General features: G+C 36.3%; 1 protein-coding gene across 1 annotated transcript; it reads right to left on the bottom strand.

Moving 5' to 3' along the window:
* Positions 1-5300: 5300 nt before the first annotated feature.
* On the bottom strand, positions 5301-11589 carry LOC127624260 (uncharacterized). The gene is made up of 4 exons (XM_052099002.1): positions 11453-11589; positions 9806-10164; positions 9081-9283; positions 5301-6200 (listed from the first exon to the last, which is right to left on the bottom strand). The coding sequence occupies exons 2-4, from the start codon at positions 10143-10145 to the stop codon at positions 6114-6116; spliced, it is 630 nt and encodes a 209-aa protein (XP_051954962.1). The 5' UTR covers positions 10146-10164; positions 11453-11589; the 3' UTR covers positions 5301-6113.
* Positions 11590-20024: the final 8435 nt, after the last annotated feature.

The raw sequence follows: 20024 nt of genomic DNA, 5'->3' as shown, positions 1-20024 counted from the left end.
TAATAAACAAGCAAAAAAATAAATAAAAATAGTTTTTCCACATACGCTGTGAAAATTTAAGTAATGCCAAGCTATAGAAAGTCAGATTTTTTCATCAAATTGTTTTTGAGACGTTATAGATATTAAAGCTGATTTTCTGTAAAGCTGAATTAATAATTCTGATTAAAAGTAATGGCCAGCAACATCAAATCACTGCCGACCATGTTAAATTTGAATTTTGCATTATAAAATTATAATATATGGGTTTTTTAATGGCCAATGCCGATATCCAGAGAGCAGGGTGGCTGATAGGCTGATACAATGCCGATATATATATATATATCACACAATTTAATATAATATATAACACAAACATAAAATTGCTAACTCAAATTCACACTAAACTTTAACTTTGTAAAAAGAATTAAAAAAATGCTATTTTGTTTTAAATGTTAGCAGTTTCTTCAGATTTCTGTTTAGTCATAACATTTTTGTAATTTATTTGCACATGAAGAAATTATTAATATATTAAGAAGGAAATAACAGTACACACAGTATTCCAGCAACCATGTATGACATGTCCACGTGAGCAATCGCATTTTCACCAAAAATATCAAATCAAACCAATAAAATATATAGTGCATAGTGAATAAGACATTTACTCATAGCACACATGAAGCGGTTTTACTTTGAAGTTGCACTCATGCTTGTGCGGATCCAGCGTGAGCAGCAAGCTCCTGACAGGCCTGGATCGCTTGCTTGGATTGTCATGGACTGACCGTCATGATTTGTGAATCAGAGGAACTTTTGATCCTTTTTTGATTCTGGCTGATGAATACGTGCTTCAGAAGATATTAGATGAGTGCTCAACCAGAAGAAAATGCTGGATTTTCATGAGGTTTGTGAATTACATGTGTTTAAATGAGATATGTACATAATTGCAGATGGTATATAAGTTTTATTGATATTTGCCTTTTATCATTAGAAAAGTTACAGGGAACTGTTGAGGAGAGAGAGGGAGAAAGAAACGTGAGATCACTTTAACATTATGAGTTCAAACGCGGCGTCTGCTGCGGCTCTGATATACAGACCATTGAAATGACACTGTGTTGCACACCGGTATTTTATTGTAGTTACACAATGGTACGTAACATCAAAAACTGTGATTAGTCGTTTACATGTCTCAGTCACTTCACATGCAAGTAGGCGATTCAAAACAAATCGGCCAAAGGGGAAATTTATTGGCCAATACCGCTCAGGAAAGAGACTCATTATGTCTCCTAGAGATAAACATAGTTTGGTACGAAAAGTTCAAATCAATCCCAGAACAACAACAAAGGACCTTGTGAAGATGCTGGAGCTAGACGAGTATCTATATCAACAGTAAAACGAGTCCCATATCGACAGCAACCCTTAAAGGCTGCTCAGCCAGGAAGAAGCCACTGCTCCAAAACCACCATTAAAAAAGCCAGACTTCAGTTTGCAAGTGCACATGGGGACAAAGATTTTACTTTTTGAGAGATGTCCTCTGGTCTGATGAAACAAAAATCAAAGTGTTTGGCTTTAATAACAATCATTATGTTTAGAGGAAAAAGGGTGAAGCTTGCAAGCAGGGCTGGATTGTTAATATGGCATACCGGGCATTTTCCCGGTGGGCCGACGCACTTTGGGGCCAATCAGGGCAAACTGGCCATCAGGGGAACCGGGCCGGCTGCAAAATGGGCCGCGATAAACTGTAATGAGCCACCGCATTATGCAGAAAAGGACCCCCCCCCCCTTCTGACAACAAGGACAATTTCTATTCCCAGTCCACCCCTGCTTGCAAGCCGAAGAACACCATACCAGCCATGAAGCATGGAGGTGTCACGTAGAGGGGTGCTTTGCTGCCGGAAGGACTGGTGCACTTCACAAAATAGATGGCATCATGAAAAAGGAAAATGATGTGGATATATTGAAGCAACATCTCAAGACATCCACCAGGAAGTTAAAGCTCAGTCGCAAATGGATCTTCCAAACGGACAATGACCCCAAGCATACCTCCAAAGTTGTGGCAAAATGGCTTAAGGAGAACAAAGTCAAGGTATTGGAGTGGCCATCACAAAGCCCTGACCTCAATCTGATAGAAAATCTGTGGGCAGAACTGAAAAAGCATGTGCGAGCAAGGAGAACTACCAACCTGACTCAGTTACACCAGTTCTGTCTGGAGGAACGGGCCAAAATTCCAGCAACTTATTGTGAGAAACTTGTGGAAGGCTTCCCAAAACAATTGACCCAAGTTAAACAATTTAAAGGCAATGCTACCAGATACTAACAAAGTGTACGTAAACTTCTGAACCACCGGGAATGTGATGAAAGGAATAAAAGCTTAAATATATAATTCTCTCAATTATTCTAACTTTTCACTTCCTTAAAATAAAGTAGTGATCCTAACTGACCTAAGACAGGGAATACTTTATACAATTAAATGTCAGGAATTGTGGTTAAATGCATTTGGCTAAGGTGTATGTAAACTTCTGACTTTTACTGTATTTAACATTACATATTTAATTTATATTATATTAATACAATATAATCACAGAAATATAATCAAGACAAGCTCTCAAATGAGTATTCATTAATATTTTAATGCATCAAACCTTGCAGAAAACGTGTCAGCATTTATATAACAGCATTTATGTATGTAAAAAAACATCTTACTTACATTTTCATAACAGTATTTAATATGGAAATTGTGCATTTATCAAATTATTTTAAGTAGCAAGATTAAAAAAGAACCAGCAGGAATGTCCTGTACACATTTCAAATAATAAAAAAAAACAGTACAATATTTTTACTCCTTTTTCTTTTTTTGAGTGCATTTGAAAGGGCATTTCAGATCAAGAGGCAGCAGCAGCTTTTTCCTGCAACAATCAGTTCAGTTGGAGAGATTGTGCTCATGTTAATCTTTTGATAGCCTGTTTGAGCTCCCTGTTATTTACCTGGAGGTATTTGCAAAATCTGTTGTCACCCCAACTGTAATACATGTCTGCCTCGACCCAAAGAACCATTAACAGCATTTAGATCGACAGTATTTGTGTACCCATGATGACTGAAGCTCAGCGTGATGGTGATATGAATTCTTTGTTGGCCGGCTGTTCTAAGGCACCTTCAGCTGTTTGATTGTCTGCAAGTGTCATTGTCACCAATACACAGATATAACAGGCACACTCATCAAAAGAACAACAGGACAATAATGTCACTGCACTGGAATTCACATTGGTGGAACATGTTTTCAGGAAACAAAATGGTCTTGAAATAATTGCAGAGGAAATTATAAGACATGATTTGTAGGTTTTTTCTTATGCTGGAGTCATAAACAACATTATAAATGATATCTCTTTTTATCAATAATGCGCAAGCAAATTATATAAAGTTGTAAACTGCAAAGTACAGGCACCTTTTTTTTGGATTGTACCACAAAGAAAGCGTTTAAAGGTGAAGTGTGTAATATTTTTTGATGTTCAGATACTTCCTCCTGTCCCAGGTTGAGTTCCATGAAATGTGTAAACAATGTGGATCTACCTGACTAGCTCCATATAACACATGGGCTCAGGGTGGGACTATCTGTTTATCTGTCCATTGGTAGACTGGGAGAGGTGTCCATCATTATGTTGGCTTGACATATAATAGCAGACAATAAAATATCTGAAAAATTCCATAGACTTACATTGACGGAATGTTCAAACTGCCCAACGGAATGCTCGTTAATTCAAACTCCTACTGTTCAAAAATTCAAATGTAAACAAACCAACAATAGGCTTTTAATCTGCTTTAAGTTACTTTTCTCTCTCTATCTGATGGTTTATCTGACTATGTGATAGTCTGACAATCTAGCTAGCCACTTGTCTTACTGCAGTGTTGGAATAACCAAAGTATTTGTAGCAAGTCGGTCCACTGTCGGCCATCTTTTGAATGCTCTCAGGAGGCTATTTCCAGTCATGACAGTGCAGCTCCTACCTACTTGAATGGGGAAAGAACGAAATCTCCTAAATGGTTGGTCAAGATTACGATCAAAGGACATATTTCAAATCAGATATTTCAAATCAGTAGTAAAATCTTAAAACACTGGTATCGTAAATATTGCTTATTTACCTCATATTACACAAAAAAGAAAAACGCCATTTTCTCAGCTTGTATAGCTAACGTGCAAGCATGTTGTCTAGTTGATTGAGAGACGATGTCTGTATCTAAAAGGTGATTGGCTGTTTTACCTTTAATACTTCTTTGCTCATCTGTTGACCTTTGGCTGCCGTTAAGTGTTCCAATTTCTCCCATTCATTTTAATAGGAGTTGCCCATCTCTGCTAAATTATCTCTGGTATAACCATCAAACTTCAAACTTTCAAAACAAGTTTCAAACATTCAGACAAAGCTTTGTCAAGCCAACATTAAAATTTCTGTTGACAAACTTGACCTATCTAGTTATTTTTGCCATTCCATTTGGTGTCTCAGAAATTGCACGCTTCACCTTTAAGAAAAAATAAATGGAATATCTATTTTCATAGCTTAAATTCATATTAATCTCATATTTATATAAATTTCACTTTACAATATGAGTTTAAAAAGATATATATGGAAAATAAATAGTCTCCCAGTTTATCATTAATCATATTCAAACTAAAATATTAACATCAACACCAGATCATGAGCCAGTCACTGGGCGTTCTGATAGAAATCTACATCTCTGAGTTCATTCATGTCCTCCTCATAAAAGCATATTTATGCCATCTGTACAAAGAAACTTTCCCTCTAAGACATTTACATTAATAAAATCATCTTTGTAATAATCAGTGATTGCTATATACAAACATATACAACTTTTCCTAGAACTTAAAAAAGGGGGAGAAAATGTAACTTATAATATTTGCAGATTTTATGTTAGTGATTGCATTTTTCGCTTGGGTGCCTGAAAGAAATAATTTATGTAATTTTCATTATGTAATTCATATTGATATCAAATGTCAAAGGTCTGTGATATGAGACAGAAGAACAGAAATACAGAGCCTGAAGTTGGAGTTGGAATTTTGTGGCTTCAAAATCATTCATAAGCGAGTGTACTAGTAAAGGTTTACTAAAACTTTTGGTAGGTGTACACATGAAACGTAAAAATGACAGTCTTTTCTGGGATAATTAACCTGAAAATATTGATGACATCCTGCACTCATGGGTGTGTCTTTCTTTTTGTCCAATCAAATGCTCTTTAGAATTAAATGTCTTAATCAAGTGAATTCATGGAGTCTTTTAAGACAACAGAACATACAAATTCATTTTTTCAAAAGCTTTTTTTTTTTTTTTTTTTACCTGTGAGTTCAATCATTTGTGGTACATTCTCCCTTAACGAGAAAGCATTATTTTCTGCAGGAATTCCAGCATGTTTTTATCAGAAAATTCACATTTCTCTCAAATGCAAACACTTTTAGAAAAGGCTCAATGTTGATAGAGTAAAACCTGATGTTCAAGTATTTGTCTTCATTTCAACAAATAATTAATTGTTCAAAGTTCTGTGCATCAGTCCTTTATGAAGCATGTTACTGGCCTATGGATGAACGAATGCCCTGGTCAAGACGACAGGTCTCCATTGCCAATGAAAAAAGTGTTTCAACTCTGTCCCAATAATACTGAAAACTGCCACGTGGATAGGAATCAAACAAGAGCATTGATGAATCAGCAGAAAAAGCTCAAGAATCTGTTCTGGAATGTGTCAGAGTGTAGTATGTGTAGACGTTTCAGCACAAATATATTTCTGTGGACCTCTTCAGTAGAGCTTCTTTCTTCGGAGGGTTTTATTAAGGCATTCACTGCACCGAGATCCACTCAAATGTGAAGATGTGTTGGGGAAACAACATGAGGCAGAATATTTATATCTTTGATATACAACCTGCAGTATATGTCTCATTTCCCCCAATGCTCTATCCTCATAATGAATTTGTTGAAAAAGGAAGGAAGTCTCAGACCAGCGGCAACTCGCTTCTTTTCACACTGTTTTTGAGCCATATAATCCACATCTGTGCACAGTCCAGATCTTGCAGTGCTGCGTGAAACTCATTTGGGTCCTGAACCTGTGCTGTGGCCCCCTCGTCTCTGGGCTCTTGTATTTCAGGGCCCTTCTCGTGGAAACAGGAAGTTGTACAGTGATGTTACTAGGTGGAACCAACCCAACTGGCCCCTGTGGTGCTGAGTGAACTGTAGAAAAAGAAACAGATATGTAAATATAAAGTGAAATGGCCAAATTAATCAAAGATCCATTATAAGGTCTATATTTATGCTGGAATTTAAGGTCAACATGAAAAGCCATTTTACTTCTGTTAGGTGACATATTCAAGAGTGAAACTGAACGTGCACTTGTAATGTTTGACTTAATTTTGAACGTTGGGAAGTAATTTGGTCATGAGATATGGCCGCTTTATACCAGAATGAAGACAGATTTATTTGTTAGATTTATTGCTGTAGTCTTTATTACTTTAACGATAAATTACATTAAATTAGTGAGTTAATTTTCCTGTATAAGGGTATTATAATATTGTCCTCTTTTGTTTTGAACTCATCTTGTTCATAAGGGCATGTGATTTCTTGATGATATTGTTGTAAATCATCAGTTAAAATAAATAAACTAGAGCAATTATTACATGATGATGAAAGATTACAGAGACAAGCGTTCTCTCTCTCTTTCTCTGGAATAATATGAAATTATTCTTATTGTGCAATAAGACCTGTTCATTTTGCCATATTAACACTGTTTTGGGGCAGTGGTGGCTCAGTGGTTGAGCCTCTGGTTTACTGGCCAGAAGGTCATGGGTTCAAGTCCCAGCACTGCCAATATGCCACTGTTGGGCCCTTGACCCTATCTGCTCCAGGGGTGCCATATCATGGCTGACCCTGCACTCTGACCCCAGGTATAGATGCTGGGATATGTGGAAAAACAAATACATTTCACTGTATATATATGCAAAAATATATGTATAATGTCACCAAATAAATGCTTCTATTCTATTAATTCAGTGGCGAGTAACAGCGGTGGTGCACTAGATGGTGCTGTGTCCCGACTAAAGCTTGTTTTCAAAACCCCTATTGATGGACAGCTAAAGGGTCCAATCAATAGTTGATCCAGCTAAGTTGTGGGCAGGAATTGTATTTCAGTCTTCAGTCTTTTATATAGCGCTAAAATCAATTATCAAATCTTTAATTTAGATTACCTTGCTATTCCGATACACTCTACCATTCTTAGCTATATTTATATCCTTCAGGGAATTTTTTATTTTTTTATTTTTTTATTTAATTATTATTCAAGTGCCTTTGGGCGGGTTTCATACGTTAGAACATGAAGTTTACGTTTTTAATTGTATCTGAACTGTTATAAATATATAAATATAAATATAATAAACTATTAAAAGCACATGGCTGTAATGAATCCATCACAGTTACACGCGTTCGGTTTTACACTACTATATACACACAGTCAGGCGTGACAAACAGTGTTATGTTAGCCGACATTTGAAATAATTGTCACATGCAGGCTGACGTGGAGATTGAGTCAGTGTCTAAATTTAGATTGAGTATAAGCACACTCCACATCCTCTTTCAGCTCTCACACACAAACCTCAGCTAGTCAGGCCTGAGCTAAATTCAACTTGTATAGTTTGAAAGCCTCTACAGATCTACAGTTATGCTATGGTACTTAAAGGGATAGTACGCCCAAACATTTTAATTCTTTCATTATTTTCTCACCCTTATGTTGTTCCAAAACAGTACGACTTTCTTTCTTTCATGGAACACCAAATATACATTTTAGACTCAGTCAAACTAAAAGTTAATTGCATTACTCACACACACAACATAGGGACTGAAGCTTAAAATGTTTGCTTAACATCTCCTTCTGTGTTCCATTGAAGAATACAAATTAATTTGGGTTTGGAACAACACAAGTGTGATAGAATTTTCATTTTGGGATGAACAATCCCTTTAATGCAGAGGTTGGGAAACACTTTCAATAAAAGTGTCAGCGGCTAAATTAATCAATGTAGGTATCTCTCAAACATTAATACTTAACTGAATCAAACCTTGTTGTCTTCTTCTGCTTCGGTCATTTTAATTAAACCACGTCACTTTTTTTCAAAACAGAATAGCTCTAACATTTTTTATACATTCACATGACTCAACTGGTAGAGCACGGCGCTAGCGACGCCTAGGTCATAGGTTCGATTCCCAGGAATTGCATAAACTGATGAGATGTATACCTTGAATGCGCTTAATGTACATTAACCCAAATGGTCTACAGCAAACACTTAAAGACTCCTCACATGGTCATATTTACATGACAAAATGTGCCATTGTTCATATACTTTTTTTCTAACACTGTTTCAAATGTATCTCCAACAGCAGTGGTTCTCAGCCCTGTTCCTGGAAGCCCCCCAACACTACACATTTTGGATATCTCTCTAATCAAACACACATGATTCAACTCATCCGCTTGTTAGTGGCGACTCCAAGACCTGAATTGGGTGTGTCAGAAAAGGGAGATATACAAAATATGCCATGTTGGGTGGCCTCCAGGAACGGGGTTAGGAACCACTGTCCTACAGTATATTAGTGTGTTATTTCCTTGAAAAACACATAAAAAATAAATGAAATTGACATTGATACTTAATTATGACTGGATACTGATGCAAACTCTCATGTTGGTATATACGTAAAACATCAAGCGAGTAAAATGGCTTTCTGACAGACAACTGTGTCTAATATAATGGATACAGGCTTACATATTTTCATACAGTATAACTTTTGATAAGTCATCTGAACAAATCTAAAAGAACATGTCATGAGTAAACAGAGCGTTGAGAAGAGTAAACCAACAAGGATGTCATCGGTTGAGCATTTGCATATGCAGTAGAAATAACAGCACACGATGATGTCATTTCACATTGTGACAATAACCACTGCAATGTAAACCACAGTCTGACAACACCTGTGATCCTTTTTACCCCATTTGATTCACACGTCGAGAGTTCAACCTTGCATGAGGGAAAGAAACATGTCTGAACTAGTTTGTCCGGAAATGACTCTTACCAGCTGAAGATGTTCCTGCTGAAACTGGTCACCCATTTCTCGTAATTTACGTCCAATCTGAATCTCCACACTAATCCCCGCCTCTGGTTCATCTTCTTTTTGTTCTTGCCTCATTTCATCCACCGCACTGTCTCTTGTGTTTGGTGCACCATCCGGGACCGGTTCGAACAAGGCAGGGAAGTGGGCGCGAAAACCAGCATTTCCTTATAGATGGAAAACATTTATGAATGATTAACCTTTAAACTTTGTAATTGCTTCAACAAATAGCAACAATTTGACTTATTTTTCTCAAGTCAGTTTGTCTGTGTGATAGTTAAGTTTTTAAATTTAGTTGCAAAATCATTTTAAAGAATGAAGTGTACAAATGTTTGGGATGTTAAAATACTTTCTCCTATTTCATATTAATATGCAGAGACAACTATAAATAAGCCAATTGTAGGTTGATTTTCCAATAAAGTGTAAACACTGTGCCTCTATGGCACTTTCAAAACGTTGCTCAGTTTGTTAGAGCATTCCAAAGGTGTGAATTTGGGATGGGACTGTTTATTTGGCTGACCAATAGAAGATGGGGGAGTGTTCAGGAAACCTGTTTGAAAACAGTCATTATTTTTGCAATTCCGTTTGTTGACACTAGAGGCGCACAAATAACACATTTCACCAAAAATTTAAAGAAACCAAATTATAATCTCACAAGCATGGATTTGATGCACATTGAATTTCTTTACCATGAAAAAGTGCTCTTGGCTCTTCAGGAGCCCCTAGGGCCGCAGTAAGTGAAGCACAGCCCCCAGTTCCACAATTAGCCCTAAATGCAGTCCTGGCATCCACATTTCCACAGGGAGATGATGCTGTCTCTGCTTCAGACCCCTGGAATGGTGCCATATCTCCAGCTCTCCCTGAGTTCTGGACAGAGCTCGCAGTCTGAGTGGATCTGTCTTCAAAACGTCTGTGCCGGGTAGTCGATTGTCCCACCTCTAGATGCAAGGCGTCTCTGTTCTCTGTGCTCTTGTTTCTTAATGGTGTTTCACAGCAGTGAGGAAGCTGTTCGTCCTCCTCATCCTCCATTAGAGTCACCGAAACTGCCCTAAAATACAGCACAGAACTGTCATGCTGTGTCAAGACCCCTGTAGATATCAGTCAGGATTATGACACATTTTTATGCGAAATTATAATTTTTGTGTCTAGATTCAGAGTTCCTTTGTTAAGGAAAAACTCTATATATCAGTCAATTTTCATGGAAATGATTGAAATCTAGTTTCTATGATATTACCAGAATATTGACTAGCAATGGCCCACCCTGCTCAAAAGCATAACATCTTATCTATACAGTCCTGGAACACTTGACCTGATAAAAACAATGTATCTTTGTGAGCGTACACACATTCACATGAGCAATTAATAATGAGACTGATCTAAAATAACATTTAGTCAATATATTTATTTTGGTTAGCTTAAACAAGGAATATTCTGCATGTAAAATGACATTTCTGGAATCAAAGGACTGTGAGATGATGACTAAGACAGGCAAGTTGCAAGCAAAACCACCAGCACATGAAACGGCAGCACATACAAATTAAGGGGAAGTGTCAGGCCTGTGCTCAAGTGTTCTGTATGCTGTGGCTGATACTATATTTCCCAGAAAACAGACTGGTACAATTTAAATCAGCCACATCAAAATAAACAATCAACCAATCAATCTCTGTCTAGAATAATCTGATTAACTGAGAATTGCAATGTAATGTAGCACTGATACTCAACAATGAGGATGTTTTAATATAACAGGGGCAATTACAGTGGGTGGTGAATTTAGTAAAACTGTACCGATTATAAACAGTTTTCTGGCATGCATTTCAGGCATCTGACATTTCATGATCATTTATCATTTCAAAATGTCGAACAGTTAAAAATAAAATGAAACTGATTTATAAGTATATTTTAAATGTTCTAAATAATTAATTATAAGTAATTATGTCAACAGAGATTTATTAAGGTATTATAATATGGGCATATGCTATTAAGTATAATAGCAAAGTAAACCAAAATAAAACAACCTATCAGAAAGTAATACCACAATAATACACATACAACATCATTTGAGTGTAGCTGAAATGTTCAGACAGACATGAACATTTGAATAGGCACAACTGATTGTTTAAAGTTTGGAATGAAACTGATACTTTTCTGTGCATTGTGATCATCATTCTTCATTCTGTAGTTAACCATTTTCTTTCATAGACCATCACTAGAAGTTTGTGTCTAACTGACACAAACGGTCACTTCAGTTATTTTTATTTCTAAGTATGAAAGCACAAATCACGTCCCAACTGAGAAAAGTAAGAAATGAATAAGTCACATAAACTTTAGACACTCACCGCCAGTGCGAAAACGTGTCTGTCAAGTGCTATTTTTATTCCGTTTATTGTATCAGTACTGTTTTATTCCGTTTTCACGTTTGTACATGCTGGTCTTTTTACTAACACCGACGCGCTTCGCTTTCATTCTGCGCCCTCAGTTCGAGTTGTTTGTATTGGACACGAGCGCAGCGAAAGTCACACCCATCTGCGATGACGTCACATGATATGGTAATTTATTTAAAAGGGGCGGGGTATCTCTGTGTGTTGTTGCTGCCCGAGGGAAAACGTCAGTTTAGGGTTTGTGTGTTGAATCCGTCAATCTCTGTTAGAAGTACGCAGCATTTCAACATTTTCTTGATATTCAATGATATTATTTAACACTAATATTAGACCACTCTCGCCTACGTAGTTTGCACTGAACTTCATATTCTATTAATATTATGATAATTGGCTTTAGGTTTAATATATATTTTATTTTAAGATTAATTCTACTGGTATTTACCATGTTCTGCATCAAATGTTATTTTACTGTATGTCATGTGAACTGAATTTAAACAGAGGACGATGATGCCACGGTCCTCGTCAGACAATCCCCTGACAAGGTGACAGGATCGTGATAGTATACTTTCTTGAATACCCCCCTGCAGAGAACTTGATGGAGTTGTTTGCAACGCAGAACTGTATTATTAATATTCCTCAAACATTCACTGTTTGGGGTTTGTTCTAAATTGCTTAAGCATTAAACTTCTGTCATTAAATGTGCTGTATACAATTTGTTTTGTACCATGCATAATAAGTCCCAACTAAAATTCAGGTATGACTGAATTGGGCATTATAATAGATCAAACCTGTCTCTGTGACAACTCTAGAATGTAAACAACAAAAATAATTGGAGGAGCGGTACACCCTTATTTTAGCCACTCAGAAACACTTTTACATGTCTTAGAAGTTCAGGGTTTTGGAGAGAGGCCTTTAGCAAACAAATACAGCCCTTTTAATTTATCTCAATCTGCCAACTTTACAGACTCCATCCATTCATGTTTATATTTTCAGCCATAGCTGTGTTGCCTACTTCATCACTTTGTATTTTAAGAAAAGTAAGACCTTTGACTAACATTGATAGTAGACCTGTTTTCAGCATTTAGAAGTAATCAACAGTGAAGTCATTTGTGATCTTCCTTTCTTGAATCTATTTACAACCAACAGTTCTGAGGAACTTATTACCATGCATTTTCTTTGTTGGTATTGTTCTTGGTGTTTTCTGATGCAAATTTTGTTGTTAAAAAGACTGCCCATATTTGTAACACATTAAGCAATCTTACTAAATGTAGTAAGATAGTATATAGCAGATAGGAGTGGTGGTGGCGTAGTGGCTAAAAAGCACAGAACTGGTAAGCAGCAAGGTCTCTGGTTCGAACCCCACAGCCACCACCATTGTGTCCTTGAGCAAGGCACTTAACTCCAGGTTGCTTTGGGGGGATTGTCCCTGTAATAAGGGCTCTGTAAGTCGCTTTGGATAAAAGCGTCTGCCAAATGCATAAATGTAAATGTACTAAATATTATCTGTACAAAATTTTAAAATTATGGTGCATCTCAATAAGCTTCCTCGTTTAGAATTCAGCTGACCAGGGAGTCAGATATTTCTAGGGCGGTCCCAAGTACAAAATCGATCAATGCATTGAAATGTTAGATCCTTAAAACTTCCCAGAATGCACCGTAAAAAACAAGGGAGCATCGCTTCTCACTCTGTTTCCTAACCGGAAACACATCATGTCTTCTGAAGTCTCTCTCAAGTCTTCTGATGTTTCTCACTCAAGAAGACAAGTGCAAGTGTAAAAGTATGCTGTGAAATCCTAATTTTCTCTTTAAAAGAGGTGTTGTTTGTGATATCTTTCATCCATGATGTGCATTTAAGGAAAAAAGACATTTAAATATTTCAGTTTTAAGAAGAACATTAAAAATACACTACTTTGTATTTTATTTCTTAATTTATGTAATTTATCTTTCATTAAAAACACTGTACATATTCATTCACAACATTGTAATTTATACAGCAATGTTGCTGATTAATTACAGATGCCCGACCTCTTAATTGTGTTGCAGGTGATTTGAGTTACAAGGTCCCCAATGTTCAGTGGATAAACACCTAAATAGTGCTCAAATTCGTATTCACAATATACTGATTCACGACATAGGGAGCGAGATGAGACACACCCATTATATACCTGAAGCCTATGGATGAGCCTCACAAAAGCAGACCAACACATAGTTGAAGTCAAACTACTGCAAACTACTTATCCCATTGATTTCCTATTTGAATAATTTAGTTCTGTTGTACAACAACAGTGCATTACAGAGATCCTGAGCCACAGACCATGAACAAAGTTAAGGATATCAGTGCAATGTCTTGAGGAAAAAACTCAAAGGCAAAAACCTTTTCCAAGTTTAGTCAAGGAAGAGTGAATTGTCCCTTTGCGTCTGAACATAATTGGCATTTTCTGCCAGAAATGCATTTTCTGCTTTTCACAGGCAAATCTTATGCAACCATTGTCAATTAATGAGCCCCAGTTTGCCACAGTATGAGTGGAGATCTCGATCTAAAGCCTCTATAGGGAAATGTAAAACTACAGTAGATCTACATGTACCTAATTCATGAACTACACATCCACAATGAAACTGGTCCTATATTAATATCTCACTCTGATCTTTTAAAGAAAGACACTTGGTAAATAGCAAATACTATTTCAGTATGATTTCTCCATAAATTATTTATTGCAGAAAATTTATAAAAAAAATATGCATTCCGCCAGACATCAAACAACTCTCTTCTAAATATTATGGTATAAAGTGGAGAGACTTCAGCATGCATTCAGTAAAGCAGCATTTATATGAAGTATGTTGATCTAGTTTTTGAATCTAGATGTTGTTTATGCTAAGTGCTCATTTCTAAAAATAATAATAAAATATAAAGAAATACAGGTTCAAAGTTTGAAGTTTGAGCTGAGTTCTAAATTTCAAGTATTCCATTTTTCATTTTTTACGTGTTAGAGTTCTCAACTACAAAACTACTCAAAATGCCCATCCCTACTTTTATATACTTTCCTGCAATAAAGAAAAAGCATGGTGTTTGGTGAAGGACCATTTGCCAGTTTCATTTATTAGTTAGATTGACCTTACAGAGGAATATGTGGGACTGTTGTGATAAATTTACACAAACCCATTTAAACATTTTCCAGTGCACTTCTTAAAAATGGGCAGTGAGTCACATGAATATTACAGACTTCCTCTTCTCACTGGTTTATGATGACATCATCTTTTCTGACAGCCCTTGCGCTCAGCATTCCTGCACACTGTTGCTGCGGTTCTCAACCATGAGATTGCAATGACCAATTTAAAGTTTAATTAGTGCACTAGAAAACTCCGATATATACTGCAAAGAAAATAATTTTCTTGATCAGTAATTTCAAGTAAAAGTTCTTAAAGATACATTTACTTGATAAACAAAATTACATAAGATATGTTTTACAAACCAAAGTGAGCTTAAAACAAGAAGGAAAAAAACCTGCCAATGAGAGAAATTACAGTATGTGTGTGGGGGGGGGTCGTCAGGGAGAATTGTTTTTGTTCTTGAAAATAAGTGTGTCTGTCTGATTCTGTACAGGCTGCATCCTAACTTCATTAGTCAGTTCATGCCAACACTGTGTTGCCAGCCATTTCAGTTTGCTGGAAAGTGTAGAGTTGGGATGGTTTAGAAGCGGATAAAGCACAGACAAATCACTGACTAGAGGAAGAGGATTGAAATAGACTCGAAGTGACTCTGTTTCTACGGTAACTGTGGATGGGGTGGTATAGGAGATGAGAGAGCAGGCAAAACAAACACTGGCACTGCCTGCATGGCAACAGCTACATCATTGGTTCTTGTTTCATAGTAAAGACCTGTTAAAAAAAATAAAAATAACATAACAGGCCCAGGAGACCACTCCCTCAACTGCATGTTGCATCAGAAAGATCCTACAAGAGGAAGAGCTAAACACATCACATGCTCCTCTTCACTCTAGAGCACCCCTACCCTCCCCCTTCCTTCCCACTCTCCCGCCAAAACATCTCAGAACCCTCAATCCTGCCTAGAAACCAAACAGCTGACTGCTGCCTCACTGTGATTGGTGCTGCTCCCCGGCAACGGCTTGTGTTTATTCAGCCAATGAGTCGCTGAGTTTTCTCAACTTTCAGCCAATGGCAAACAGCCCTAGCCAACTCAGGCAGTAACAGTGACTTGGTAACTGTCTAGCTAGCAGAACAGAATGCAACTCTGATTGGTTTGGTCTGTGCTCAGGGCCCATTGGCTACTCTTTACGATCTGCCAGTCATTCATATGTTTTGCTACTGCCCTCTTTTGCCCTGGAGGGACACACCCACAACAGAAGGTCAAGTTGTCTTCATTCTGATTGGTCGAGCAACAACGTGGAGTCCTAGTAACAAACCACTATTGCTAAAAGAGGGTGTTGCTAGACTTGTGTCAATCATCCAAATGCTGGCCACACATGATGTTGTTGCTGCCTTTCCACTCTTAGTAAGAAGTATTTTGTATGACAAACAAGCATTCATTAACTAATGATTACACCCTTTCACACTTGTAATATCTCTCAGTAAATGTACTTGATAAAATGACTGCTTCTTATGTCACTACTGCAAGTATTGTTAGCATATGTACATAAGCTCTTTAAATGTTTGCTCTTATTTGAACACAACAATATTGGCTAAGATTCAGTGCTGATGTTTGTTCTCCTGTTGGCCATCTTTCTTCCAAATTTACATTATGGAAAGTTAGTTAGGCAGTTCACATTGGTCTTCCCCTGATTTTTAGTAAGCCTAAGAAATTTAGGATTTTGTTTGTGCCTGAAATTCCAGTAACAAACAGTATGAAATATTGAATAATCACTTTAGAGTAAATCTAAAAAATATTTAATATTTTAGAAGGTGCAATTGACCTTTTAGTCCTTACGTTCACAAAGTGTTCACTCTTTATTCTCTCGTGTTGTTAGATGTTTAAACTTTGATCAAAGCCGTGGAGATTTGTGCAAATGATTCACCTAGCATGAAAATGAAGTCCCCAGATGAACACGAACACAACCAAAGATACATCAGACGTGACATCATAGCTGGCAGATTGCATGACATCATGCTTCAGACAAGACAGATTAACCCTTTAATGCACACATCGGGTCTTTAGTGACCCGGGGCCTCTTTAATTTTTGAGTTATGCCCACAAATCTTAAGTATTCCTCAACCTCTTTATTACAAGACAAATGACTTCTATATTCATACAAATGACTACTAAATCATGTTGATTTTTTGTGCAACAATGGTGAATTATCAGATATATATCAATGCTATTTCTTACTCAAGGTGGCACTGATGTTTCAGTGATTATCTTGATTTACATTTGACATTGCATTAAAGAAACAACATGGAAGTAAACTATAGCAAGTGTAACACATGAACAGTATGATTGGGCTATTGTCATTTGGGTGTACTACTGAAATTCTGTCTATTTAGACTGAGAAAATACACACGTGTAGCTTAGGTGTAGCTCAGTATGTTTAATAGCCCATTGCATCTCAAGAAAGGCTGCTTTAAACTCTTTTTAACCATATGCCACATTGCCTGTACTTGCTTGTTGCAACAGATATTCGGTCAAATGTTTTATATATTTGGAAGACGTTGTAAGAAAATCTCCACTTGGCATATTACTAGATACCTGTCTTGAATTCTGAATGCAGTTCGGTATAAACTCAAAGAATCAATTTTCAAACTGTTATTTAGAATGTAACATTTATGCACTAAAGACATATTAAGATGGGTAATAATAAAATCAGGAATACTGTTGTTGGATAGCAGGCAAAAGGGATGTTTGGATCATTCATCCATGCACCTTCAGGATGATTTGAGATTGAGAATATTTGTATCACACATTACTAATTAGCCTACTGATTATGAATCAGAGTCATAATAATAATAATAATAATAATAATTTCCTTTATTTTTCCAGGAAGGTCCCATTGAGATTAAAAGAAATCTCTTCCTCCAGGGAGTCCTGGCCAAGATGGCCACACTACAAAATTACACACAAACACACAACATATATAAAACATTCCAGTTTTATATATATATATATATATATATATATATATATATATATATATATATATATATATATATATATATATATATATATACATTCAGTTAGAATGTATTTATGCATTCTTATCCATTCTAACAGTTCGTCCACACTGAGGGTAAGCAATGCTATGTGACATGACAAAACTAGAATATAATAGGATTCTATGAATGTATGGAAAACCTGGATGATGATGTACTGCATTTGCCTAAAAGTATCTATGTGGTTAAAGTGTGTGTGTGTGTGTGTGTGTGTGTGTGTGTGTGTGTGACAACACTGGAAATCCCACAGATGATGTCAACAACAGCAGCTCCAGATCCTGGGACAAATTAAAGATGGTGACAGGTGATGTCAGCAAACTGCAGCCTGGCATCCAATATGGTCCCCTGGGATCTCCTCTCTTAAGCCACTGGCAGCTTATAAACCAGTATGTACATATGTGTGTGTTCATTGAAAGAACAGATGTCCCGCCACCTTAATACCACAAAGTTATATGAGTTCTAAAAATAGAACAGAAAGCAGTACACATTCCTGAGGAATAAGGTAAGGAGTTTTCAGCTCCTTGTGTAGGCATCCACACCAATGTCAAGCCAGATTATTTCACTAACTGTGATAAATGTGATCATATTTTGTCATTGTTAGTCATTCTTTGCACTCAATAAATGTTAAATACTTAATATTTTGATGATTGAAAATCGGATCTCAAACAGATGACTCAACACCCTGAACTGAGGAAGTACTGTGACGGTTACGTTCAGGACGAAAGCTTTATGGATGGGCTGCCCTCATATACTACTAGTGTATAGACACGTTGGTGGGCCCCAGTGTTTCTCCTTGGTAAGCCTACTTTGGTTCCATGGTACTGGATGATTACCATATTCATAATATTACAATGGTAGGGTACAACAGGTCTACAAGCACCTTTTTATTAGTTTTTTCTCCCAAAACACTATAAAACAAAAAAACTACACCCCTTTCCTAAACACCTGTTTGTCACATTGCACTGCTAACTTTTCCTGATCTGTTAGGTCATCCATGCAATGTCTAAAGCCTAATTTAATCATTTTAAAATGTTTCAAATTCATGTAGCAAATGAAATACCCTGAAATTATTGCATTTATTTTGAGACAAAATACTGACCGTATTGTTTTGGTTCAATGTGATTAAAATAGTTTTTAATAACTGTCCAATGAGTGAAAGGATTTGGCAGTGTCAGAAATTGATAAATGCTACTGATATAGACAAAAATGTGCATAAAATTTAAAATGTGGGGACAAAAAAATGCTCCCGTAATGAATTGTTCTCTTTAAGTTTTGTTTGTATCATAGATTTGATTCTAGGCTGAGTAAAATATCATATCATACAAAACATTGTATTGATGCTGATATCATTTTCTAGGTACCTAAGAGCTTTAAAATATATTTTAATGAACTGATTAAAAGCATTTTACATTACACATAGTGTTTTAAAATGTTTGGAAAATATGTCCATATGAAGCAAAAAATGCCCCTGAAAATCAGTTTCGAGAGGATAATATTGCCCCTTAATTACAAATAATAATTAAAAAAAAGGTGAATTTCCGAAGCTGGTAATTGAGGTAAAAAGCTCCCATGTTTCTGGGCCTAAAAGCCACTCATAAAAAACACAGTTTTATTTTAAGTGGGGAAAATAGTTTTGTAATGAAGGATTTTCACAGTCACTGTGATCAGCAATCCCAATGGAGATAGAATACTAGATATATAACGAAATGCAAAATTGTATTTAAATGCATAAATGGTTAACCCTTATCTGAAGTGGTTATTTTAAATAAGCATTATCTTAATTTGTTAATAAGTTGACAAGTATTTCCCTATAACTACTGCCCCTATATCTACACTATATAACTATAACTAACAATTTCAAAACTATAATCTATAAACAAAACTAATATTTCCTAATATAGCTGATATGTTCATTTTAGCTATTGACCATCAATTAAACAACAATATCAAAGCATATAATCTGAACAACAGTAAAGACCATCTCTAGTATCTATTTCTTGTGTAGATTAAATAATTTTTGTTACATTCTAACAGATTATTAACAGCTGAATTTTAAACTGGAGTTCATAATTTAAAGGTCCTCGCTGACCTCTACTGGTGATACTGTCACACACCTCATCTGGTGTGCTCAAGGTAGAAATCAATGCAGGATTGTCACTTTTCTGTTTGTGTGTATTTTGTATGTTTTTAATTATGACTTTAATAAAGAACAGAAAAAGCCAACGTATAGTCATTTTATTTGTTACGCTGTAGTTTGCTAATGTTTTTAGCTTTTGGGCTTGTCCAGAGCCGGGTTTTCAACTTCAGTTGGTTGTGTTAGCCAATGCCACATTTTGGTAAATATGAAGACATGAAAGCCAGTATGCATTTG

Source organism: Xyrauchen texanus, chromosome 30 (assembly GCF_025860055.1).
Source record: "Xyrauchen texanus isolate HMW12.3.18 chromosome 30, RBS_HiC_50CHRs, whole genome shotgun sequence".
NCBI lineage: Eukaryota > Metazoa > Chordata > Actinopteri > Cypriniformes > Catostomidae > Xyrauchen > Xyrauchen texanus.
The sequence above is the reverse complement of the archived record's forward strand: the minus strand, read 5'-3'. Positions and strand labels throughout refer to the sequence as shown.

Bases quoted from the DNA above. Each gene is read 5' to 3' on its own strand.
- LOC127624260 (XM_052099002.1), bottom strand. From the start codon at position 10,145: ATGGAGGATGAGGAGGACGAACAGCTTCCTCACTGCTGTGAAACACCA. The intron at 9,284-9,805 runs GTAAAGAAATTC...TCCATCTATAAG, and splicing joins GCCAAGAGCACTTTTTCATG to GAAATGCTGGTTTTCGCGCC. The intron at 6,201-9,080 runs GTAAGAGTCATT...CTTTTTCTACAG, and splicing joins AGCAGGAACATCTTCAGCTG to TTCACTCAGCACCACAGGGG.